The sequence below is a fragment of the Mirounga leonina genome, unplaced genomic scaffold (genome assembly GCF_011800145.1).
Source record: "Mirounga leonina isolate KUSES-001 unplaced genomic scaffold, KU_Mleo_1.0 Mir_166, whole genome shotgun sequence".
Lineage (NCBI taxonomy): Eukaryota > Metazoa > Chordata > Mammalia > Carnivora > Phocidae > Mirounga > Mirounga leonina.
This window is the reverse complement of record NW_023270418.1, coordinates 31,104,692-31,130,664: the sequence shown is the minus strand read 5'-3', so window position 1 is coordinate 31,130,664 and position 25,973 is coordinate 31,104,692. Positions and strand designations below refer to the sequence as shown.

At 50.2% G+C, this 25,973-nt stretch overlaps 1 protein-coding gene across 1 annotated transcript; it reads right to left on the bottom strand.

The window, feature by feature from the left end:
* Positions 1 to 739: 739 nt before the first annotated feature.
* Positions 740 to 25,412, bottom strand: LOC118016040 (solute carrier family 22 member 20-like). Its single transcript, XM_035013207.1, is given in 11 exon segments — positions 740 to 1,316; positions 11,663 to 11,866; positions 12,060 to 12,168; positions 14,180 to 14,394; positions 17,726 to 17,841; positions 18,952 to 19,075; positions 19,605 to 19,773; positions 22,610 to 22,764; positions 24,156 to 24,259; positions 24,350 to 24,664; positions 24,666 to 25,412. Coding segments are annotated over 11 exon segments (1,872 nt in total). The 5' UTR covers positions 24,930 to 25,412; the 3' UTR covers positions 740 to 1,219.
* Between the last annotated feature and the right edge of the window lie 561 nt (positions 25,413 to 25,973).

The window sequence follows — 25,973 nt, the reverse complement described above, 5'->3', positions numbered from 1 at the left end:
GCTGCCTGGAGGAGGTGACTCCCAAGGTGAATCTTAAAGGACGCCTTTCAAATTTACTGATCTGCTGAGGGCTGTGGGTTGAGAACAACTCAAACAAGAAAGGAAACACACAAAGGATCGCCGAATGAGCGGTTAAATCTATGGGAGGGACTGAGGATTTAGTGCATCAAGGCTCATGCCTTGGGACAGCTTTTTGGAGGATTCGCATTCAAGCTCTGTTCCAAGCGGTAAGCTGCTGAAAGATGACGTTGGCAAAAGGACATGTTGCAGTGGTTCCTGCCCAAACTGTGATATTTTTACTTTTCCCCCAGATTGCGCTTTTTTCTTGAGCTTTAGGGGTGGAGCCCTGATCTCATGGATTCTCTGGCAATTCCAGGAGGAAGGGATCAGACAGGAAAATGTGCTCAAGACTACTCAGAGAGCCAGGATTTGAATCCCTCATGGATCCAATCTGAATTACACTGAAGGGCAAGGCCAGGGGTGCAGGCACCTGTCCAACATCTGGACTGGAAATGGATCTGAGGTCAGAGGGATACCAGGAATTCGTCTCTCTGTGAGACGTTTGGAGAACCACGCCACATCCTGTTTCTGCAAGGTGGTATTGCCAGGAATGCCGGTGAGGGGTAGAGGTCTCTATCCAGTGCCTGAGTCTGGCTCATCACATATTCACCAACTACTCACTAAGCACGTGCCATGTGCAAATGCCACATTTGCTAGTTGAGAAGGTAAGTCATACACAACCAGGGGAAGAGAACTTTAATTGTATATACGGCAAGACAGAGTAAATGCCGAAGGTGTGGAGCAGAATGAGTTCTCAAGGACAAGCTGGGTGGGGCTGTCCCAGGGACAGCCAAGGGGCACAAATGTCAGCCACTTTAACCTTGCAAAGACACAATGTTTGGAGGTAGAACAAGAATGAACAGAGGTTTTAAGGGGACAGGTATGGGGATGGGAAAGGAAAACAGTTCCTCCTTTGGTCCCTGGACATGGAGGGTCCCTGGTTCCTCTTGACTTTCTCCATGTTTGTGATGCCAATTGGCTGCTGGTGGCAGTTTCCTTCCAGCAACCACAGCCCTGGCTTGTGAGCAGCTCTTTGGCCTGGACCCCCAGAGCCACCACGGCCCTTGGCCAACCTCACCCCCATCAGTGTCAGGAAAAGCCCCAGGGGTGTCTGGAGACCAGATGAGGGGCTGCCAGCAAGCACCAGGCTTGTGGCAGCTTAGATGATTTCTTTGAGGGGAGAAGCTCCCAGCTGCTGGAGAGAAATTTCTTCCCTCTTCTCTTCCGCATCCTTCTTGGAAAGACCTCCTTTGACTCTGTTGAAATGAAAAGGCAAATGGAAAAATAAGACGGAAAGGCAGAAAGGACATGGTGAGAAGCAGGTGCTGTATGCACAGCATTCAACACATGTCTCTACTAGCCCAAAGCCCCCAAGGGTGGTAGAAGCCACAGTGGCCCTTCCTCTAGTTCTCGTGGGGGCACCCCAGGGAAAGACTGCAAGGTCAAAAAGTTTTCCAATGAGGACCTGAGGCCAGACACGCACCCAAGGTCACCCAGCTGGTGAATGGGGCACCCGGTTCACTGAACTTGCTGGGGCTGGGCCTGGCTCCCCTGCGGACCAGGGGCACCTGCAGAGACTCTGGGGGACTAGGCACTGCCAGGGCCCTTCTCGCTCTGCCCCAGGTAGAGAATCAGCCAGGCTGGAGCAGGGAGGAGAGTCAGGGGCTGGGAGATGGCAGGGAAGTCATCTGGAATAGCCTCCCAAACAGTGTGGGGGCTGCCCCGTGGGGCTTTCTGTCCTTTGAACAGGTGCAGCTTTGCCTTTTTCGCTTGTATCCCTCTATCTTTGAAATAATTTGTGTTCTGGTCTCTTTTATTTTATCCTGGAATTGTGCAGACCAAGAATGGTTTGTTCTACGTAATTATGTTAGTTTTCTTTTTTTTCTCGTTTTCATCATTTACACCTCTCGTCCATTTCTCTGGTCTACTTTTCACTGGCTCTGGTTTGAGAACGTTTTCCAATGTTCCAAATGTCTTATCAGAGTTTTCATCCTTACCTTGTAACTCTTATTTCTAACCTTTTAGTCCAACGGTTTAAGCCATTTTTGTGTGTGATTATTTCTTCACATAATCACAAAGAGACATTTCTTTCTTCTCGCTCTACTGTCCTCCATGTCTCTTTTTTCTGCACTTGAAGCCTTGTATAGTCTTTCTGACTCTGTCCTTTGGGTCCATTCAGCTTATTGGCTTTACCTGTTGTGTGCCTGAGGGGTGGGGGCTAAGGGACAGGAGCCTGTCCCGCCTGCCTGTTCCTCCCCAGCTCCCGTCCATGGATTCCCCATCCCTTCCAAAGATGATTCCTAAAAACCCAGAGGCAGACATCCTCCAGATTCAACCACTACAATGGTTAGGCTTGCTCAACACCATTTTTAAAATTCATCATATGAGCAAAGATGACCAGAGGCAGCATGTTGGGTGACCTGAAATCCATGGTCTTCTTTTTTTAATGTCTGAAATATAATACAATAAGCATTAAAAACGTCCTGGGGTCAGCCATGAACTGGGGTTTGCCATGGGTGAGAGGGTGGCAGGAGGTCCCAGCTGACCAATGGCTTGGGCTTTGGCCTTGGTGAGCGCCAGACCTCTTGCTGAAAGGCTGAACCACATCCCCCACCCCTCACCTCTCTAAGCCCCCACTACCAGTGGGAAGAACTCCATGGAAGGTCACCGGTTGGAACCTCGCAACTTTGTCCAGGCCCTGCTGCCTCTCATGGGTCCTTCCGCCATCTTGGCAGGCTTTTAGGAGCACCAGCATCTTCCCAGACACTTCCCTAGCTTCTGGGCCTTGAGAGGGTCTCCCCTGTGTCTGGGAAATTATGTAATTGAATTTTTTTTTAAGATTTTATTTATTTATTTATTTGAGAAAGAGAGAGAGAGAAACAGCATGAGAGGAGAGAGGGTCAGAGGGAGAAGCAGGCTCCCCGCTGAGCCTGGAGCCCGATGTGGGACTCGATCCCAGGACTCCGGGACCATGACCTGAGCTGAAGGCAGTTGCTTAACCAACTGAACCACCCAGACGCCCCGTAATTGAATTCTTATAATTGCTTTCCTTTGTGCCTCTCCTCCTTTGTTACCAAAGAAAGCCTGCTCAATATAGACAATTTGGAGATAATTTTTATATTAAAAAAATTTTTAAGTTTTATTTATTTAACTAATCTCTATCCAGTAAGGGGCTCGAACTCAGGACCCCAAGATCGAGTTGCATGTTCTTCTGACTGAGCCAGCCAGGCATCCCTGGAGATAATTTTTAAAATGTGAAGTAGCCAGGAAAAAAATTAAATGTCACTCCTAACTATGAGGTGACCACTGTCACCATCTTAACATACTTCTTTCTCTCTTTCAAGTCTCTATTTCTTTTTTTTAGTTTATTTTTATTTATTTATTTAAGTAATCTCCACACCCAATGTGGGGCTTAAACTCATGACCTCAAGATCAAGAGTTGCATGCTCCACTGACCAAGCTGGCCAGGCGCCCCTCGAGTCTCCATTTCTCGACATAATTAGGAAATATCATAATTAATTTTAATATACTATTTAACAGTATAATATAAACATTACCCATGCCCTTAAAAGTCTTCATCAGCATAACTTTTTACTATTGCACAGTAATCATAATTTATTCAAATTGTTGAAGATTTGGAGAGTTTACGTTTTTTTCCAGGCATATTAAGCATGGTGATGAATATCCTTGTAAATAAACTTTGTCCACATTTCAGTTTATTTGCATAGGGCAGATATGGAAATGTTGTTGCTACTTAGAAGAATATGAAAATTTTTCCATCTCATGATCGGTAGTGCTAAAGAAACTTCCAGAAAGTTGCAGGAGTTTCCTCCTTCCTGTCCATACTTCATCATTGACTATGACTATGTTTTAACTGTTTTCCTTATTGGATATTTAGCAACGACCTCTTTTTTGTTTTAGCTTACATTTCTTTGATTGTGACTGACGTGAATACCTTTCCTCTGTTTATTTTCTATCAGCATTTCCTCTGTGAATGTTATAATCTTACAGGAAAGGATTTTTTGAGCAGGGTTAGTCAACTCTTCTTTTGCTATATTGCTCCAACAAACTGGGGCATAAGCCCAACTGGGTCATGGAGGCTGACCTGGCCCCCCGCCAGGCATACAGACCATTCTGGAGAAACATTATCTGGTCTTGTGATTAATGAAGGATGGGAGCAATTTACACACAAATAACTTATTAACAACTGGATTTTCGTCAGCCTGTGAAATAAATATGAGGAAGTACCCTTATATCTTTATGTAACCTAGGAGCCGGTGGTAGGTGTGTTACCCCTAATCCCTCTTGGCTTGTAGCCATCTTGGAGATGGGTAACGTGAACCTTCGAAAGAGCCATTTTCTTCTCATCTTAATCCTTGACACCCAAGGCCTGGGACTAGCACTCATAATTATATGATGAGATTAGAAATGGAGAAAAATGAAATGGGCTGAGCAGTTCTTGAATTCTTATTGTTCAGATGTTGAAAACTCCACTTGACTGACTCATGAGAGAGGCCGTTTCTTGCCTCCCGTTCCCCAACATCACCACTGCCTACCAAACCAAAACAAGTTGAGTCTTTTCTGTCTCATATTTGGTTGGAAGGGAATTGTCAAGAAGAACCCCAGACAGGTTATTGAAGAAGCCCATGGACCAGAACACTCGAGAATCATGCAGGAGCATATTAAATGTGTATCTGATTATAAGCCCCTCAGGGGCTCTAAAAATCTTAACTGCAGGAGATCCTATGGCTGTTGGAACAGGTAATCATTGCTGAAGAATACTCATTCTTCACAGGGGTGATATGGCCCTCAGGGGGCGAAAACTGGTTCTTGGAGTGGGGGGGGATGAAAAATCTGAGATACTACAATGGTTTGTGGCCATCCAAAGGGCCAAAGTACGTGAACAGATACAATTGTTATTGGCAGGGTGGAGGTGTGATTAGGGAAACAAATGTATATCTAGAAATGTCCCCACAGTGGGGGTGGGAGGGGTGATAATGAAAAACGGTTGAGAAACTGTTCTAAAGCAACTGCTCTAAATTCCTAGACCCAAGGGCCCATTTAGGCTGAGACTTACTAATGCAAAGGAGACAGAAAGGGTCTTTAAAAATCAGACCACATCAATCCCTTCCTCCAAGTCCTGCAGTGGTTTCTCTATTAACTTAAAAGCCTAAGTTCTCAGAGTGGTCTCGAGGGCAGCCCCTGCCTCTCTCTAGGCTCATCTTTCAGGTTCACACCTGGCCATCAGCTCCTGCCAGCTCCGTGGGACTTCAGGGGGCCTTGCATAAGCTGTTCTCTTTTCCAGGGACACACTTGTCCCCCTTCTCAGCCTGGCTAATTCCTTCTCCTTCATTAAGTCTAGAGGCATCCTCAGTCACTCAGTTAGTCTCTCTCTCTTTTTTTTTAAGATTTTATTTATTTATTTGAGACAGAGAGAATGAGAGAGACAGAGAGCACATGAGAGGGGGGAGGGTCAGAGGGAGAAGCAGGCTCCCTGCCGAGCAGGGAGCCCGATGCGGGACTCGATCCCGGGACTCCAGGATCATGACCTGAGCCGAAAGCAGTCGCCTAACCAACTGAGCCACCCAGGCGCCCCAGTTAGTCTCTCTTAATTGCACATTTATTTCTGTGTCTTTGTTCTCTCTGTGTCTCTCTTCCTCTGTAACCTCCAGGAGGGCAGAGATCACACCTGTCTTGTTCCTCCTGCACCCCATACTTAGCCCTGTGTCTGACCCATCATAGGAACTCAATGAATAATAATACATAGATTAGATTTAATACACAGATTAGATTTCGAAAAGGCTAAATTAAACACCAGGTAAAATCCTTGGCCTCCAGAGCTCTGCCACAGCTCCTTGACCACTGTCCACTACGTTTATCAGCTCACTCATGGCGGGCTCCATCTGGACAAGCTCCTCCTGGTGCCTCCCCAAGAGCAGGTTTTGTTTCCCAAGATGTTAGCCCATTCTATTTGCTAAAAAAGCATCATGACCATTTCCTCAATAGGTCACAAGTTTAAACTTCTTACACAAAAGTTTATTTGAGATGCAAACTGGTTTTGAGTGTGGCTAGTCTACTTTTGGCATGGTTATACTTGCTATAATCTCAAGGGGGAATCTAGAGGAGTGTGAGGTTGGAGGAGTGGGGAGGTCAGCGGGATTGTCCTTTATCTGTTTATGAGAATGACAACCTGTGTCATCAAAAATATATGGAAAACTTTTCTTCCCTTCTCTTCCTGAACAACTGATCTTTTTTTTTTTTAAAGATTTATTTATTTATTTATTTGAGAGAGAGAGAGCAGGAGGGGGGGAGGGTCAGAGGGAGAAGCAGACTCCCTGCCGAGCAGGGAGCCCGATGCGGGACTCGATCCCGGGACTCCAGGATCATGATCTGAGCCGAAGGCAGTCGCTTAACCAACTAAGCCACCCAGGCGCCCCTGAACAACTGATCTTAAAGCCATTACGTGGGGCAGAGCAAGGTAGGTGTTGACATGGAGGGCTGTCCCGGCATGGGGTTTTGGAGCCTAGGTGGGGTGTGGAGGGGTCTGTGAAGGAGAGGATGAGTTACATGCCGGGGGATTGATCAAATAGGCAAATACGTTAAGGCTGAGGGAAGGCAGATTTCTCATTGTCAGAGAAGGGAGTTAAATATGAAAAGGGAGGGCGCCTGGGTGGCTCAGATGGTTAAGTGTCTGCCTTCGTCTCAGGTCATGATCCCAAGGTCCTGGGATCGAGTCCCACATCGGGCTCCCTGCTCCTTGGGAGCCTGTTTCTCCCTCTGCTTCTCTCTCTCTCTGTCTCTGTCTCTCGTGAATAAATAAATAAAATCTTTTAAAAAAAAATATGAAAAGGGAGCAAACTGATATAAACCTGATGGTGGGTGGTGTTGGAGGTAATGGTGTGACTCATGGTTTTCAGTATGATCTACAGATACAGAAAAAAAGATGTACGGGTCTCTGTACCTATATGTATATTCATATATTCCCTACCTCTGTTCGCTGGGAGGCTTGAGAGCAGAAAAACCCCATAATAATGAGCCCCTCACACCTGGATCTTGGCTTTTTTTTTTTTTTTTTAAGATTTATTTATTTATTTTAGAGAGAGAGAGAGAGAGGTGGGGGAGAGGCAGAGGGAGAGAGAGAATCTCAAGCAGACTCTCTGCTGAGCCCAATGGGGGGCCAATCTCACAACCCTGAGACCATGACCTGAGCCAAAATCAAGAGGCAGATGCTTAATCGACTGAGCCACCCAGGTGCGCCAAGGATCTTGGCTTCTAAATACCATTCTCTACTAAAATGAGTTAAGACACTCAGAGAAATGGTTGCTGCCAAGACAGTTATGGGGAAACTCATTTCCTAGGCTATCCAGGAAACAACAACATGCTTAAAGAATTTTGAAAGAACACAGAAGTCAAAAGGTTCATACTGCCCAAATTTAGGACAAATTGAGCATCAAAATAAACAGGGTATAATACATTGAAAAATAAGGATTGGGGCGCCTGGGTGGCTCAGAGGGTTAAGCGTCTGCCTTCGGCTCAGGTCATGATCCCAGGGTCCTGGGATCGAGCCCCGCATCGGGCTCCCTGCTCAGCAGGGGGCCTGCTTCTCCCCCTCCCTCTGCTTCTCCCTTTGCTCATGTTCTCTCTCTCTCTCTCTGTATCTCTGTGTCTCGAATGAATAAATAAATAAAAATAAATAATCTTTAAAAAAATAAGGATTTATAAATCCATAATGATACAAATACATACATAATAAATTGAAAGTTTGATCAGGAATGGAATACTTACATAGTATAAAGTACTTCACCACAAAAGCCTTGTTAATTACAAAGGGGAAAAGAATTAACTTTACAGTGCAGAGGGCCTGGCAGGTACCTCCTTAATTAAGGGATCAAGGGGAACATCACCAATCACAGGACAAACCAAAATCGTGCACCAGCTGATGGGATACAACAAGCAGAATCAGGCCTCACATTTGTGATAACATTGCCAGAGATGCGTGAGCTACAACCTGTAACATCAGAAAACCCCAAACCAGGGAGAGATCTACAGAATAACTGGTCTCCATCTTCAAACAGTCAAGGTCATTGTTAGCTCACAGCTAGTCTGTGGCAGCTCCGCGTGCATCTTCAAAGACATCTGGAGCCAAGACACTGCCCATCAACCACAGCAAGGATGATATGGACTAGCCAGTAATTTTTCATGGGCTGTCAAAGTGTGACTCTCCCTCTGGAGACAGCCTCTCCCAGCTTGTCTAATATTGTTTGTTGAAAATTATGGATTGGGGCGCCTGGGTGGCTCAGTCATTAAGCGTCTGCCTTCGGCTCAGGTCATGATCCCGGGGTCCTGGGTTCGAGCCCCTCATTGGGCTCCCCGCTCGGCTGGAAGCCTGTTTCTCCCTCTCCCACTCCCCCTGCTTGTGTTCTCTCTCTCGCTGTGTCTCTCTCTGTCAAATAAATATATAAAATCTTTAAAAAAAAAAAAAAAAAGAAAATTATGGATTTATGGTCTGCAATTGCTTTACCTGGCTCTACAAACCGATTTTAGCTGTGACCAACGGGATACCAAAAAAAAAACCCCTTGGCAGACGTGTGCCTAGGCTTCCCCGAGATTGAGGTATCTCCCTTTCATGCTGACAGCCTCTGAGAGAGACCAAAGAGAGGGCAGAGAGGACCCCCAGGCAGTGTACCTGGGTGCCCTGGGCCTTCCTGATGATTGCCTGCATTTTCTTCCTCCTAACTGTATTGCATCCTTCATCTCCTGAAAGCCTTATATAAGTGTGCTCTGTGGACTCATCCCTGTCCTTGCTGTTATAAAACCTTGTATAACTGTTGGAGTCAAGAGAGTCTGAGAACACCCGAGGATCTAGTCCAGCCTGAACGAAATGCAACATCTAAATGCCACTTGTGATTCTGAACCGGATCCTCTTGCTTTATGGGATGTTGGTGGTGGGGCAGGGGTGGGGGTGGGAAAGACTGGCAGAACTTGAATGAGGCCAGAGGATTAAATGGAAATCATATATCAATATTAGCTTTCTAACTGTGATGGTTCTACTGAGGTTGTGTAACAGAACATCCTTGTTGGAGAGAATTACACGTCAGAATATTTGGCAGAGATGTCTCAACAACTTTCTCTCCCAGGGTTCAGACAAAGAGTGTAAGTTTGAGATTGCCCCAGACCACACTCAACACACAGACACGGAGGCAGATGCCCTCACACATACATAATTTAAAAAATAAACGATAAAAGCAATGCAAAATCTGGGACTACTCTGCAACATTGTGCAGCTTCGGAGAGCTTCCTGCATTTTGGATATTGGTTAGTTTCCCAGGGTGTGCAAGCTCTTCCACACTCCCTGGGATGAATGGACTCCTGACAGGACCAGCTAGGTCAGATCCAATCAGCAAATTGTTGTAGGAAAGAATGGCTTGTTCCCAACTATTTTATTTTATTTTATTTTAAAGATTTTATTTACTTATTTGACAGAGAGAGAGAGCACAGCAGGGGGAGCAGCAGGCAGAGGGAGAAGCAGGCTCCCCGCTGAGTAGGGAGCCGGATGTGGGACTTGACCCCAGGACCCTGGGATCATGAACTTGGGCGGAAGGCAGACACTTAACTGACCGAGCCACCCAGGTGCCCCTCAACAATTTAAAAAATAAAATTAATTTTAGGGGCGCCTGGGTGGCTCAGTCGGTTAAGCATTGGACTCTTGATTTCGGCTCAGGTCATGATCTCAAAGTTGTAGGATCGAGCCCCATGTCTGGCTCTGTGCTGGGCGTGGAGTCTGCTTGAGATTCTCTCTCTCCCTCTCCCCATGCACTTTCTCTCTCTCTCAATAAATTAAATTAAATTAAATTAAATTAAATTAAATAATTATTTTTAGTAAATGGCCTCCATCATGTAATTGGTTCACATCTGTAACAACATACAGTAGCTTTATAATAAATGTTCCTGGCAGGATCAAACGAAGCTCTGTTACCCAAAACTCGAATTTCATTTGGCATTGCTGGGTTTTTCTATAGCTAGGGTAAGCAAAATGTGACTTTAAAAATGCCCAGGCCAGGGGCGCATGGTGGCTCAGTCATTAAGCGTCTGCCTTCGGCTCAGGTCAGGATCCCAGGGTCCTGGGATCGAGCCCCGCATCGGGCTCCCTGCTTTGTGGGAAGCCTGCTTCTCCCTCTCCCACTCCCCCTGCTTGTGTTCCTACTCTCGCTATCTCTCTCTCTGTCAAAAAAATAAATAAAATATTTAAATGAATAAATAAATAAAAATGCCCAGGCCAGAACCATTACAGTAATATTGGGGGGGCCACTCCTCCAGTTGTCTCTTCATGTACTTGGGTCCCTCAGGCAACATCTCAGAGCACCTGTAAACAGGCTCTGGATTGGGTTATTGACAAATACTAACCCAGCATCTGGGGTGTCTAGACCTATACCTGTGGCATGAATGGGAATTAAACAGGCAGAGAGCAAAGAGAAGAACATTCCAGACAGAAAGAGCAGCCTTGGTGTTGGCAGGAGCCAGATCCTGGGAGCTTGTGAGATTTCATATTTTATCTTCAACATAAAAGGGTGCCAGGGAAGGGTTACAAGGAAGAGTGATGTGATTTCTTACATGGAAAGCCTTTCACACTAGTTGCTGTATAAAGAATAAAGTGGAAGGGACAGGGGAAGATACGAGGCTTTTAGAGCTGTCCAGACTCAGAGGGGGATGGTCACAGGGGTGACAGAGAGGGACAGATTCTAAATATATTTTGGAGGCAGAATTGACAGGACTTGCCAAAGGCAAGTGTCCTGTCCTTGATCTATGTGAGTCCAGCCTTAGTCCACGGCTCAGGTTAGATGTAGGATGCTCATGGGGGATTATTTTAAGGATTTCAAACACAGTCCACCTCACAGGTCTCTGGAGAGATGGTTCCAGCTGTGGAATCAAGCTGGACTCAGAGAAAGCTACAGACTTGGGCCCTGTTCCCTTCCCTGGCCCCATTCCCCACAACCAAGGGTCTTCAGTGGCCCCACTGTTGCTGAGAAATGCAACAAGTCCACCTGGCACTTTTAGAAACATCATCAAGGACATCACCTTACTCAGTGACCTCCCTAAGGAGATCCATGAGAGAAATTTCTTCTAGTGCTAATTGTTGAGGAAAGTTTCACTTTTCCCAGAGAACTGGTAGCCCCTTTTCTCTTGGACAATATGACGGAAGTCCGTAACCGGGTCTCCCTTTCTGTTGCCAGGAAGCTCTGGGCCAAATCTGAAGGCCACCATGGCAGCCACACGGGCCTGTCTTTGCTTCAGAACATGGCACCTCTCTTCCCCACAAACCGTTATCCCCACTTCTCTGCCAGGCTTGACCTCAGCTCATGTTCCTGTTTTGCCTGGTCTCCAGTTTATTCTTCGTTCTATTTCACCATTCATTGTTGGGTCTGTCCTTGATGAAAGCCAAGCCTCTTAGACAAAGGTGGGTAGGCAAGGCTGGTCTTCCCAACACGGCTCCCACCCACCAGCCATGACATTGGAAGAGCAGTGGGAAGACCCTGAGTTATTTCACCTGCAGCCTGTTTGGCCATCCCCCCATCCCCCCCCACCATGCCCAGAGGCTCCTTACCTCCTCTCCATGGCCTCGATGGTCTCCACCAGGGGCGCGTTGCTGGTCTCAGCCAGGAAGCAGCCAGCCAGCCCAGCCAGGATCGAAGTGGCCCCAAAGCCCATGGGGGACAGGATGGCGCTGAACTCCCCGAGTGTGGTGACCAGGGGCGCAACCAGACCCCCAAAGCGGGCATTGACCGAGGCAAAGCCCATCCCCATCTGCCTAAAAAGTGCAGACTGGTCAGTGGCCATGGCCCAGGCTGCCTAGAGAACTGGGGGTGCCAGGCCCTGGGTGTCAGGGGGCAGACAGAAAGGAGAAGGGGTCCTGCTTCAGCAAGCTCAGCAGGTGTCATCCTGGAACTCCAGGGCCTCCCAGGTTGGGGCAGGTGCTGCTCTGCGTCCCCCCATGCACCCACCTGATCTCTGTGGGGTACAGCTCTCCGGTGAACAGGTACACACAGATGAAGGAGCTGGCCAAGCAGCCTTTGCCCAGTGCTGCCTGGGCCGTGCACAGGGTCTGCATATCTGCAGAGGGGTAAGCAGAGCCGGGGGTTAGGGGGAGCTCAGAGCCCCAGGGGGGACCAGGCAGGCAGAGGAGTGTGGTGGGAGCAGAGGTGCTCAGGAGGGGATGGGATCTGGGGAAGAGGCAGAGGCTGAGGCTCAGAGCCCAAAAAGGGAGGGGGTAGGCAGAGCACTGGGTGGAGGGGCTTGGGATTCCCACGACCTCATGTTCCCACTTAGGCCCCAGAACACCCCGCACTGCACTTCTCTCACTTCTGCCTCCTTTTCCCGTTCCCGAGGCAGGACAAACTTTGGAGTTAGGCCTGGGTGCAAATCCCCATTCGGTCACTGTCACTTAACCTCTCTGAGCCTCCCTGTCCTCAACTGTAAAATGAGGAAAACACCAGCACCTGCTTTGCAGGGTGCTCATAAGGTTCCGTGACGTCATGAGTGCAAAGGGCTCAGTGCTCACTCAGTGTTTGCTGTTACCATCATTGCTACTGGTTATGAATAGTAAAACCCCAATGCACATGCCCAACATCGAAGCAATGGTCAAGGAAATTATGGTACGTCCTCTGACTGCACACTGGATCCAGGAGGCGAGATTTATAAAACACCCACATCTGGGCTCTACCCCCTCTCCGTTATATTAAAACCTCTTGGGGATAGCCTCAAGTTTGGGTATTTCTTTAAAGGTCCCTAGGAGAGGGCGCCTGGGTGGCTCAGATGGTTAAGCATCTGCCTTCGGCTCAGTCATGATCCCAGGGTCCTGGGATCGAGTCCCGTGTCGGGCTCCCTGCTCCTTGGGAGCCTGCTTCTCCCTCTGCCTCTTTCTCTGTCTCTCATGAATAAATAAATAAAATCCTAAAAAAACAAAAAAGAAAACCCAAAAAAACCAAAAAAATAAAGGTCCCTAGGAGATTCCAACATGCAGCAAGAGTTGTGAGGCACCAATCTGGATGAATTATTACATAGTAATACAAAATTAGGGTCATGGAACATTTGTATGAACATTTGTATGAACAAAATTAGGGTCATGGAGCATATTGGGGTGCCTGCTGGCACAGGCCATTGAGCATCCAACTCTTGGTCTCAACTCAAGTCTTGATCTCAGGGTCATGAGTTCAAGTCCCATGTTGGACTCCATGCTAGGCCTGGAGCCTACTTAAAAAATAATAGTAAATAGGGGATCCTGGGTAGCTCAGTTGGTTGAGCGTCTAACTTCAGCTCAGGTCATGATCTCAGGGTCCTGGGGTCGACCCCACTCAGCAGGGAGTCTCTTTCTCCCCCCCTCTCTGCCCCTCCCCTGCTATGCATTCCCATTCTCTCACTCAAGTGAATGAATAAAATCTTTAAAAATAATAACAATAAAAATAAATAAATAACATGAAAAAGCATATTTATGTTATAACATATAGTGAAATAGGATATATCTTAAATGTATAAATAAGATAACACATATATACATATATAATCCCATTTTTATATATATGTACATATATAATATTATCTCAATTATGTCAAATACAAAATCTACAAAAAGGAAAAAAGACTGGAAGAAAATATGTCAAAATACCAATAGAAATAATCTATCCATTTTACAGGAAGGCGATAATGCCCGGAGAAATCAGACAAGCTGCCCAAGGCCATGTGCCCTTGGCTTCACACAAGCTCTAGGACTCTGCAACTCAACCCCGGCTTCTTGCTGGAATCACTGGACTGTTCTTTAAATACCTACAGTTGGGTCCCATTCCTTGACATTGCTGACATTGGCCTGGAGCCCCTGGGCATTGGGAATTTCAAAGGTCATCAACCTGATCTCCCTGACAAGATGGTAAGTGCTTTGGGGTCTTTGCCAATTCTCCGCCATGGTGCTGAGTGCGTAGTAAAAACTCTGCTAATGGACAGTCACTTCCTCTCCAGATCCAGAAGAACATCCCTCAGCCTGTTCCTTTGCTGTAGTCATTGCCCACCAGACCCCAGACCCCAGACCCCAGAGGCTCCTAGGCGGTCATGGCAGAAGCACATGGCTCACCTTCTGGCACAAACATGTTCACGATCACCATGAGCCCAGCCAGGATGAGGAAGGAGGCCACGGTGGCCCGGCGGCCCACGTATATCATGGTGGTGGTGGCCACTAGCATGGCCGGGATGTCTATGACTCCAAACAGGATCTGCACCAGGTATACACTGAGTCCAAATTTCTGCAGGTCCATGGCCAGCCCGTAGTAAGCCATGGAGTTGGAGAACCTGGTAGAGGCAGAAGAATGGTCCTGCTATGGCCAGGGTTCACTGTTCTGGACCCAGGGAACGGTACACAGGATGAATGACACAGGATGCCATTGTCAGGGCATTAAATCCCCTGAATTTAACCCACCCCCCTTTCCCCTTCACCAAATCCAAGTCTCTGACTTGGGTCTTAGAGCCCAGGCTCCTCCCTCCATGTCCCTGCTTAACCACCTGCTCCCCAAGTCAAGTCCGTGGGCTCTGGAGTGTGAGTGTTTTCCTGTTTTCCCCTATCTGCACTGCTCCAGCCCCTCCACCTCCACCTTCAGTGGCTGGTCTGAGCTTCACAACTAAAAGCTGGAAGGAGAAAACGAGAGGCTTCCAACCAGGCAAAGACCCCACTGGACCCTCACAGCGTCTCTCAATGTTTACTGAGAAATCTACACCTACAGATGTCTGCTTCCGCCAAGGGGGGTTTATGGTCAATCTGACGGCAAAGGTCTGGAGTTCCCACACTGGGGTGGGGGGGAGGGGGTCTCCAGAGAAATTTAAAATGTCTCTGAGGCAGTGTCTCAAAGAGATATTTGTACATCCGTGTTCATAGCAGCATTATTCACAAGAGCAGGAAGATGGAAGCAACCCCAAGCTGCGACCGATGGATGGATGGATGGATGGATGGATGGATGGATGGATGGATGGATGGATAAAGAGCATGTGGTGGTTGCAGGTAACTACTCAGCCTTCAGAAGGAAGAAGTATGATGTTGAACTTTCTTTTATGTGTCATTTACCCACGTAACAATAAAAGCATGGGACTGGCCCTCATGAACCCCAGCAGGTTGGACTGGTTTTGTTTCCCTGTGAGACCATATGTTGACATAGGCTCTGGAACATCTTGGGGAGGGGAAGTGGAAAAATGGAATTTGGCAGGGGGCTCTCTCCAAGTAAGACCCCAGCCTCTGCCCCCTTAGCACTTACTGAGAAACGCCTACCATCCCTCCCACCTACCCCCAGCTATGTGAGTCAGGGGAGATGGAGAAAAAGAGAAGACACTTCTAGAAAGGTGATACAGTAATTCTTATTGACCCTAGACAGGTCTGGATTCATGTAACACTGTAAAGATAATTACAGATATGGTTAAGTTATTAGAAGCAAGTAGCAGATATGTATGGTATTAACCCATTTTTGTAAGAATACAAGTGTGTGTCTTGTGTGTACAAAGGTCTGGAAGGATACAGACTCATGCTTGGCAGGGCTTGCTGCTGGGGGGTAGGGGGGAGCAGAGTGGGAGAAGGAGCGTTCGCTTTCCTCTCATCCAGTGATAACAGGTACGCATCTTGAGTTTACTAAGTGTCAGATACTGTTCTATCGGCTTCACATACATGAATGCTTCTAATCTTCACAACCGCCCTATGTGGTAGGTACTATCATACCAATGTTACAGACGGGGAAACTGAGGCACAGAGAGGTTAAGTAACTCACCCAAGACCATGGAGACAGAGCTGTGGCAGATAAGTGGCAGAGCTGGAATTCAAATCCAAGCAGTCGGGTTCCAGAGTCCTGCCTTTTATTTCGTCTTGTTTTTTTTTATTTTTAATTTTTTATGTATTTTTAAAGATTTTATTTATCTATTTGACAGAAAGAGAGAGAGACAGCGAGAGAGGGAACACAAGCAGGGGGAGTGTGAGAGGGAGAAGCAGGTTTCCTGCCGAGCAGAGAGCCCGATGCGGGGCTCGGTCCCAGGACGCTGGGATCATGACCTGAGCCGAAGGCAGACGCTTAAGGACTGAGCCACGCAGGTGCCCCTTGTCTTGTTTTTTTAAATTAAACTACAGTTGAGTCCTGCCTCGCAACCAATACAATATCCTGCCTATATGTTTCTGGGTTGTTTGGAAAAACATTTTTTTTTTTTCCCAATGAGTATGCAGTGCTTTTGTAATTTAGGGGGAAAAAAATAACAACAAACCAGTAGAGAAAAAGAAATCCAAGTTCACGGAAGGCATTTACAACAGAGGCTTGTGAAAATCCACCAGTTCCTCACCCTTCCTCTTCCTCCCAAATCTCCCCACCTGCCGGCAGAAACTCCATCTGGGTGACCCAGTCACTAGCTGCCTGAATTACTTCCTTTGAACAGAAATGGGCTTGAGCTTATTTTTTCCAGAAGGATCCAAGAGGGGACTTTCAACCCTGGAATTTTTAATTCATGATGTTTCTTCCCAGTGGGAAGAGGACAGCGAAGTAGGGGTGGGCCAGCAGGGGTAAAGCATCACCTCCTTGACTTGGGTTCTGAGGAGCTCTCTGGCTGCCCAGGGCAGAAGCCCTCTAAAGGTCCAGGGTGGTGGACAATCCCACATTTCCAGGGCTCAGGGAACACAGCTCTGAACTTAAATCAGAGAATAGACTCTATCCAAGCACTTACCCTGGCCAGGTGGGGGGTTACATGTCTAAACATTTAGTTCTCAAAAGGACCTTAGGGGTAGATATATAAGCTGGAAATTGGGGCACCAGGAGGCTGGCTGACTTGCTCAAGGTCACCCAGGTAGTCTGGTCTTCCACCACAGCCTGGCCAGTAACCACAAAACAAAACGGCTGGGTCTCCTCCAGAGAACAGATCACTCATTGCCTGTGTTCCCTACGTCACAAATACCAACCCTTACCCTTTACATATCTAGGACATCCTGTCAAGCACAATTAAAATGGCTCCCTACCCCCTTTCTAAATCAGTTCCTTACCTTAGGGTTTGCCAGCTGCCAGTCTGTGCTAATGGGAATGGATTGCCCTTGTGGTTTTAGCCATTTTACACTTCATGTTTATCTATGTGAGCTGCTATGAATCCCTTCCTGGTCCCCTGGCAAACGCCACAACCATTTTTGTAAAATCCACCTGGATGCCGTCTCCTGCATGAAGCCCTCGGCAGCCCCAATCAGGAGAATTGCTATAGGGACACTTGTCATACCTCATAGACATTATCGTTTCCTTGTCTGTCCCTTTCTGACCCACAAGTGTTTCTCCAGGGTGGGACACTTCCCAGAATCTCCTGCAGAGCCCCAAGGGCCTATCAGGATGGGACAAGGTACATTTTGGAAAAGCTGCGTGGGTGATTCCAATGGGCACCGCCCCCACCAACGTGAGACCCACTGTCCAGATGTGGGGTCCCTAGGTCGGCACAGATGTCTCATCTATGACCACATCTCAGCGCCAAGCAGAGGGCCAAGGACCCTAGACAAAGAGTAGGGAACAAAATTGAATTCACAAGGCTCACCTGCTCAATGCATTTGAGAACAGAGTTTGGAAGTGGGGATAAAAGGTGTGTCCCTGTCTCAGGTCAAAGACTTAGGCGCAAGCATATCACCTACCAGACCACCATGAGACAGCACGTGACCTTTCGGATGGCCGGGGTTCGGAAGAGGTCCAAGATGGAGTTGGAGGTGTGCACATTTGCAATCTCACTCTGGATGTAGGAGCTCACCACCTGGACAAGGGAAGTTTGATCAGCAGAAGGGAAGGATCTGGGACCCTATTTTCCTGCGAGGAGTCCCTTTATCTGTGGAGAGGAAGGTCAAAGTTGAGGTCCCCAGCAAGGTGGCTGGTTCTAGTCTCTGCATGCTGGGACTGATGGCTCTCAACAGATTGTTTCCAGAGCTTCGGGATGAAGCAGAGGCTCCAATGTGAGTCCCAAGGCTCCTGAGCTGCGGGCTGATTAGGCTGAAATTGACACCTGTGGTTCTCGAGGGACCCTCACGCCTCACCCCTGGTAGAGACTCTGAGATAGGCTTGGGCAGTGGTTAAAGGCAGGGGTTCTGAGTGGTTCTGCCACTTCCCACTGTGTGTTCTTAGGCAAATGACCTGGTCCATTCAAACTTCAGTATCCTCAACCACAAAAGTACCATTTTTTTTAAGGATTTTTTTTTTTTTTAAGATTTTATTTATTCATTTGACAGAGAGAGACACAGCCAGAGAGGGAACACAAGCAGGGGGAGTGGGAGAGGGAGAAGCAGGCCTCTGGCGGAGCAGGGAGCCCAATGCCGGGCTCGATCCCAGGACCCTGGGATCATGACCTGAGCCGAAGGCAGATGCTTAACGACTGAGCCACCCAGGCGCCCCCCAAAAGTAACACATTAAATGAGATTATGTACATAAAGCCCTTAGCAGAGTGCCAACACGGGGCTTGAGAAACCGTACGTATTTATAATGAATGGTAACTATCTTACAAATGGTAATTATCTTATGCTGGTATTCATCGTTAAGGGTACTTTTATTATTGGTTCTTTGATAATTTCATTTTATGACTTCTACTTTAATATTTTCACTTTATTTTCTTGTTTTATTTAAATTTCGGCGAGGTGTCAATGTGAATGGGGTTATTTCCCCACGGCATAGATGGGTGGACTGATGAACAAAGCCGTTAAATTGTTGCTCTCAGATCACACAGCCATTCGCCTTTTCGCCTTCTCTCTCTATTCCCAGCCTCCTCCCCTGGGTGGACGGTGGCTCCTGGCAAGCCACTGAGTCCCGGCACATCTTAAGGCCACCAGCCAGACTAAAAACGGTCCCTCCCCTTTCTTCCACCCATGCCGCCTACCTCTGTGGTCAGCCTCTCCCCTTCCTCCGTTCTCCCATTCATAACGGCCACCTTCCGCAGGTTCTCCACAGCTAGGTGCGACTTGCCATGGAGGAGGAGCCACCGGGATGACTCTGGCAGCCACCTGGCACCGAAAGGAGGATGAAGGATGGCAGGGGTGAGTAGAGCTCCTTCCATTCTCCAAACCCAAGTACACTCTCCTTCCCTTTCCTGCTGCCTGCAGACTCGGGAAGACCGGGGGACACGCCAGCTTCCCTTTCCCAAAGCACAGCAGACAGCGAACTGCTAAAGGGCACTTAGAAACGTTCACAGATCCAGTTTTGAATCTGGTTCTGACACTGCTGTGTGGCTAGAATAACAGGGGCCCTCCCTGGGCTGTGCCTCAGTTCCCCTCCTGTTGTGAGTTGCAAAGGAACTGATGAGGCAAAACCACTCGAACGTTCTGGGGCCCTACACTAATGTGAGGGATTTTATGGGAGCTTCCCAACAGCCATCGGCAGTACCCGTGAGCCCATGGTCCCCACAAGCATCGACCCTCTTTCGAGTCCCCACCATGTCCAGCAAGTCCCAGTCACTGCATAGCCCCAGACTGTCACAGGTGGGGCTCAGTCACATGGGTGCACCCACCCACCCCCCTCTCTGTCGGGACGTACCAAGAATAGAGGAAGAAGATGAGGAAAGGAACAGAGATAGCAAACTGCAACCACCGCCAGGGGCGGATCAGGTATGCCACTCCGGCCAGGATGAGCTGACCCAGGGTGAAGGAGTACCCCAGCAAGACCCCCGCCATGGTCCGGCCCCAGGTGGGCATCCACTCCACGACTGCAGAGAGAATCAGGACAGGATCAGTAGGACTCACAGCCCCCATGGTTGTCTAATCCACCTGTGCCTTTCATGGCGACTCTGTGGCTACTTGAAATTTTTCCAGAGGTTTCCTGAGCCACAGGTGCACCAAAGAACTAAATATAACCAATAAAACCACAAGAATGTTAGAAAAAAATCATGGCAACTTTTTTTTTCAATCTTAGAGTCAGGAAAGTCTTTTCTAAGAATGCCACAAAACTCAGAAGCAATAAAAGGGAAGAACAACAATCTTGACTTTACAAAAATTAGAGTGCATATAAGAACGAACACCTTGACTGGCTTTAACAACAATAAAAAAAGCAAACACCATAAGTCAAGTCATAATGTCAGCGAAAACAGTCAAACAAAAAATTTGCAACTCAAATTATAGAGAAAGGGTGAATTTCCCTAATATTGGAAGGATTCTTACATATCTATAGGAAAATGACCAAAAGGCAAAAAAAAAAAAAAAAAGAAAAGAAAAAGAAAAAACCCACAAAAAAACAGGCAAAACATGTAAATGGTTGGTAGGAAAGGAAATACAATGGCTCTTAATTACAAGACTTTTTTTGTAAATAGCAAAACTTGGAAACAACCTAGCTGTCCATGCTTGGGGGACTGATTAACAAATCATGCACACTTGGGGCGCCTGGGTGGCTCAGATGGTTGAGCGCCTGCCTTCGGCTCAGGTCATGATCTCTGGGTTCTGGGATCGAGTCCCACATCGGGCTCCTTGCTCGGCAGGGAGTCTGCTTCTCCCTCTCCCTCTGCCTCTCCCCCTGCTCATGCTCTCTCTCTGTATCTGTCTGTCTCAAATGAATAAATAAAAAAATCTTAAAAACAAAAAAACCAAATCATGCACAAGCTTAAAAGGCAACTGTAGCCATTAACGAGGACACTTCTTTCCCATGAGCAGCCAGCTCGTGTGTCCAGTCCATCAGCAAATCCTGCTGCTTCTACCAGCAGAACCCAGTCGAGCCCTTCCTGCCTCTTCTTGCTACCCCCGGCCCGAACCAGTCTGCAGCTGGCTGGTGACCGCAGGAGCCGCGGAACCGGCCTCCACAGGGACCCTGGCAAATGCTAAGTCAGATCAGGTCAGGCCTCTCCTCAGCTTGGGATCCTCCAGTAGCTCCTGTCTTGCTCAGAGTCAAAGCCAAAGTCTGTAAGCGGTCACAGGGGCTAAGGATCTGCACCCCCAACTCATCTGTCACCACTCCCCTCCCCGCTTCCCACCCTGTGCTCTGCTCCAGCCACAAGAACCCCCTCCTCAGGACGCCCGGGTAGCTCAGTCGGTTAAGCGTCAGCCTTCAGCTCAGGTCATGATCCCAGGGTCCTGGGATCGAGTCCTGCATTGGGCTCCCTGCTCAGTGGGGAGCCTGCTTCTCCCTCTGCCTGCCTCTCCCCTGATTGTGCGCTCTCCCCCCTTCCCCGGTCAAATAAATAAATAAAATCTTAAAAAAAAAAAATGAACCCCTTCCTCTTGAGCCCACTAGAAACACACACCCCATCAGGGCCTTTGCCTGGAGTGTTCTTCCCCCAGATAGCCGCGGGGCGCACTCCCTCCCTCCAGCAAACTCTGCTCAGTGAGGACTTCCCCTGGCCACTCTGCACCCCCCAATCCCTGCTTGCTTATCCCCTTTCTGGACTTCAGTTTCCTCTGCAGCATTTATCCCCGTCCAACATACTACATGATCCGCTATTCATGTGGCTGTCTTTCCTCCCCCGCAGAGCACAGGCTCCATGGGAGCAGAGATCTGCTTTGTGCATTACTCCATCTCTGGTGCTTAGAGCCGCATCTGGTACATAGTAGTAGTTCTAGTAGTAGGTGTGCGCAGGGGTGTTTGTAGGTAGGAGTGTATGTGTGTATGTAGGGGTGTGAGTGTCATAGAGGTAACTCTAGCACGAGATGGCCCGTGCACGTCTGTTCCTGCCTTCCGATCCCATGAGCTGCGGCTGGACGCCCAGCCTGGAGGCTGAGGTGAGTGGGCTGGGATTTGCCGGGATCGTGCGTGAGATCAACAAGCTTCAGTGTCCTGATTCAGGGAGGGGGCTGTCAGGTGTGCCAGCCTGGTACATCCTGGCTCTCTAGCCCTAAGGTGTCCTCCCCATCCCTGAAAAGAAAGACCCATTCCGTCTTTGGCAGCAGTCTCTGGATCCCTCAGACCCTCCCTGAGCCTGGTAGTGTCCCAGGTGCAAACTAAGCCCTCAGCACAAGCAAGTGGCAGGCCTGTGTGCACCGTGAGCTTTCCACTGCCTACCAGTGCTCCATGCTGGAGCTTCCAGCCGCTGCCTGAAACCAGCCTCCAGTGAGGACTGACCCTGTCACTTTGGGGGTGGGGGACATTCCCACCTGGCTTCCAAGGGGCCAGGTCTCCACCATGGTGCTAAGGAGTCACCACCTTTGCAGCCCGGGTGAGCCCTGTTCCTTTTTGGAGCTACATAATCTTAGGATACCTGCAGCCTCGGGGACCACTGTGTCTCAGCTCCCTTCTGTGTCCCCACACTGAGCCCACACGGGGCGTGGCAAACAGTAGGAGTTTGCTAAATGGTTATTGTGGACCATCGCACACAGGAAATAACCCAACCCTCTCAGCATACAGATGGGCACATCCCAACCCAGGGTCCACGGCTCATTGCCGGCAGGGCCATGGCTGAGAGCCCAGGTCGCCCAAGAACCCTGGGGTGGGGGCTCTGAGTGGAAGTCACTGGACGAGAATCCCAGCACCACACAACAGGTAGGACATCCACTAATAGGGCGCCATTCCCGCTTCCGCGAGCCCTCCTCCCCTCTAGGCCCCTCCTTGGCTGGACTCACCCAGGGAGAGGGAGTTGAGGATGATGCCGGAGAAGGTCATGCCCATCAGGAACCGGAAGACGCAGTAGGCACTGAAGGAGCCAAAGTAGGCTGTGGCCGCCCCCGAAACTGCCAACTGCAGGTACGACCAGACCAGAGGGCCCTTGTGGCCCAACCTGAGCCGGGCGCCAGGCACGGGGTTAGCTTCCGGAGGCAGCGGCTGCATCCCTTGTGGGGGTTGCCGAGGGAGGGCAAGAGGAAGCTGCCTCCCAGGCCAGTCCCCCGTAACAGAACCAGGCACGTCTGCTGGGACCCAGGCAGTGGCAGCCGAGGTTGGTCAGGGAGGGAAAACCGGACCCGAAGAGACGTCTTTTCTCTTTTGTTCCTTCACTCGAGTATTTCTGGCCCCCCAACCCAGCTCCTAATCTTCGGGGCTTGTGGTCAGAGGGTCCCCTGAGTGAACTTCCGGCTGGACGGAGGCCTCCCACCAGGACTCACAGGCCAGTGGGAGCAGGACCCCAACATCAAGTCTTCATTTGAACTGGTCATGCTGGGGAGGTGGGGGGGGGGGCTTGCCACACCATAAAGGGGTCGAAGGTCAGGGTTCCGGGTAGCAGAGTTAACCCAGTCTGGCCTCGGCACTGCCCTATTTGTGAGGGTCCAGGGCCAGAGGCCTAGCGTGGCTGGGAGGGCAGCAGGCCAGGAAAGGGGCCACACACTGCCCATCCCGGGATCCACTCATTTGTTCACTCATTCATTCTCTGACACAAACATGCCTCGACCGCCTCTAGGAAACCGTCCTGCACTGGGGGCTGGTGACAAACTCGACACCATGGATAAGAGACAAGCTCGTCCACGGGAAGGCCAGGCTGGGTTGTGACACAGTATGACCAGGGTCATGACAGAGCTGCCCATGAGGGGTCTGAGGCATGCAGCACGGGGTTGGGGGGCAGTCCACACTCCAGGGTGCCAGAGAGCCCCCCAGAACTGGCAGGGAGGGGAGGAGGAGGGCAGGGAGAAGGGGAGGACGAGCTGGAAGGCAGGGGAAATAGGACAGAGGAGGTGTGGAGCCGACTCCATTGGAGCCTAGCGCCACGTTGGGTTTCCTGGGGTCTCTCTAGAAGGGCTGCCGGCTCTACTCAGGGGCCGTTCTGCTCAGTTCTGGTCGCCCAAACAGTAGAATTCAGCAGGGACGGTAGGGAGGACCAGAAAGCTCTTTCTAAAGGAACATGCAGAGGCCTCGAAGGGAAGTAAAAGCCAGGTCCAGAAGCACACGTCGGGTGCACCAGCATTTGTAAGACAAAAGTGGGACAGAGCATATGTCCCTGTTGGCTTGGATGACATAAAATCATAAAACCTCTGGTAAGAGACACAGAAACCAGGCTGCCCTCTAGAAATCCCCGGGCAGTGGGGCAGGAGTGGGAAAGGGACTCTTCCCTGCAGACTCTCCCACACCTTCTGGAATGGTGAACCCTGCGAATGAATTATCTCTATACAAATCAACGTCAATAAAGTAAGATAAATGAAGAGGCTCAGGTGGCTGGGACCCTCCTCCCCCAAGACTCACCTGTCCGCGAGGCTGCCGAACACGGCGGCGCCCACCAGCACCCCGGCCATGTAGATGGACTGAGCTAGGTCGCGGAGGGGGCGGGCCTCACACACCAGATCCCACTGCACGGGGGAGAGAGGCACGCTCCAGCCTCGGCCTCGGGCAGCATCCCCCGCCAGCACCACCCCGGCCCCCACCCCCACCCCGCTGACCTCCATCACGATGGTGGACGGGAAAACGCTGCGGTCATAGACCCAGCCGTCCTTGCAGCCCTCCGTGGCCGCTCCGTGGACAGACGTGTTGGGGCTCAGGAGGGCCCACTGAGGCTCCGTGAAGCGCCGGCATGGCTCGGGGGCCCCGAGCTGGTCCAGGGGTACGGTAGCCCTCCGCCAGCCCCCCAAGCGGTTGGTGGCGGCCACGGTGTGGTTGACGGGGCCCCGGCAGTGGTGGCCGGGCACGGCGGCCGTGAAGTTCTGCAGGAAGTTGTGACAGGCCAGCAGGGTACAGGGCAGCAGCAGCAGGGCCGTGCCAGACGAGCTGGAGAAGGCCCACGCCACCTAGGCTGTCCAGCAGGTCCGTGAAGGCCATGGCCACGGGCCCAGCCCATGGCCCAGCCTGCCGCGGCCTTATGTGAAGGACCGGGCCCTGGGAAGTGGAGAAATAGTCCCTGGGGTCAGGACCGCAGACACCCTGCGTCCGGCAGGTCGGAGGGGTCCGGTTACACCTCACAGGAGGCCTCGCCTGTCCCCCTGCCTGCAGGGCTCCCCCTCCCTCCAGGGCCTTGCTCCTCATTTCGCTCCACCTCCCCTCCCAGTTAGAAAACCAGGGTTCCCAGAGTGCCGCCTTGCAGCGCACCGCCCAGTTCTACAGGCCCAACCGCCCGAGCCCTGCCTGCACCAGCAGGACCCCCCCCAGTCACGGCGAGGCCATCATCACCCTCCCCTCTATTCGGGAGGCCATCGTGAGGCATCTTTGAGAGCCCGATCCAGCCTCAGCACAGGGCACCCAGTCCCTGTGCCCGAACCAAGAAGTCAGAGGCTGCACAGGAGAAACTGGGGTGAGGTGGGGTGGAGTCCTTTAAAGATGCTCAAGCAGGGCAGCCAAGGGGAAGCCCAGGTCTCCCTGCCTCCGTCCCAGGCACTCAGTCTCAGCGGGGGTGGGGGGATGGGGGGGCGTCTGTGAGAGGGTGGGGCTGCCAGATCATCCAGACCATTATTCCAACCTGCTCATCAAACAAAAGCCCAATACAGAGAACTACGAGGGTGGGGCCCATCCATGCCCTGCCTCCCAGCCCTCCACCTGGCCCCCTCACACCCCAGCCTAGACTTCCAGAAAGTGATGGGCACTCTCCTTAGTAACAGGACACCAAGGCCCAGGACCTGGTCTAGGACGCCTGAGGGCAAAATGCAGGCTCAAGACAGGGGGTCCAGGCCCTGCGCCAGCCTGTGGCGAGTCCAGTATGGGAAGTCTGCCGCCTGGGGCTCTCTCTTCAGCCCCCATCCCCAACCTTGGCTCCCTCAGCCTCTGCCCTGCAGACGCTGCCCTAGTTTGTGGCTCGCCCATCCCCCTCCTCTTCCCATTGTTCTAGCTCTTCTACCCTCACCTCAACCCACTCTTATCTCTGGTAAGTAAAGCCAGGACCCCAGGGGGCTGGAGCGGCTCACATAAGCTGCAGGTGTCTAGGTGAAGGAGGCTCTTGTGTTCTGGGAGCTTCCTGGGGGGTCAGGTTTGCGCTCACTAGGAGTTCGGGTTTCAGCTGGCGCCTCCCCGGGTCAGAGTGTACGTGGAGGGCAGGGGTCAGGCCTCTGGGGCTGTGAGGGGGGCATATAGGACCAG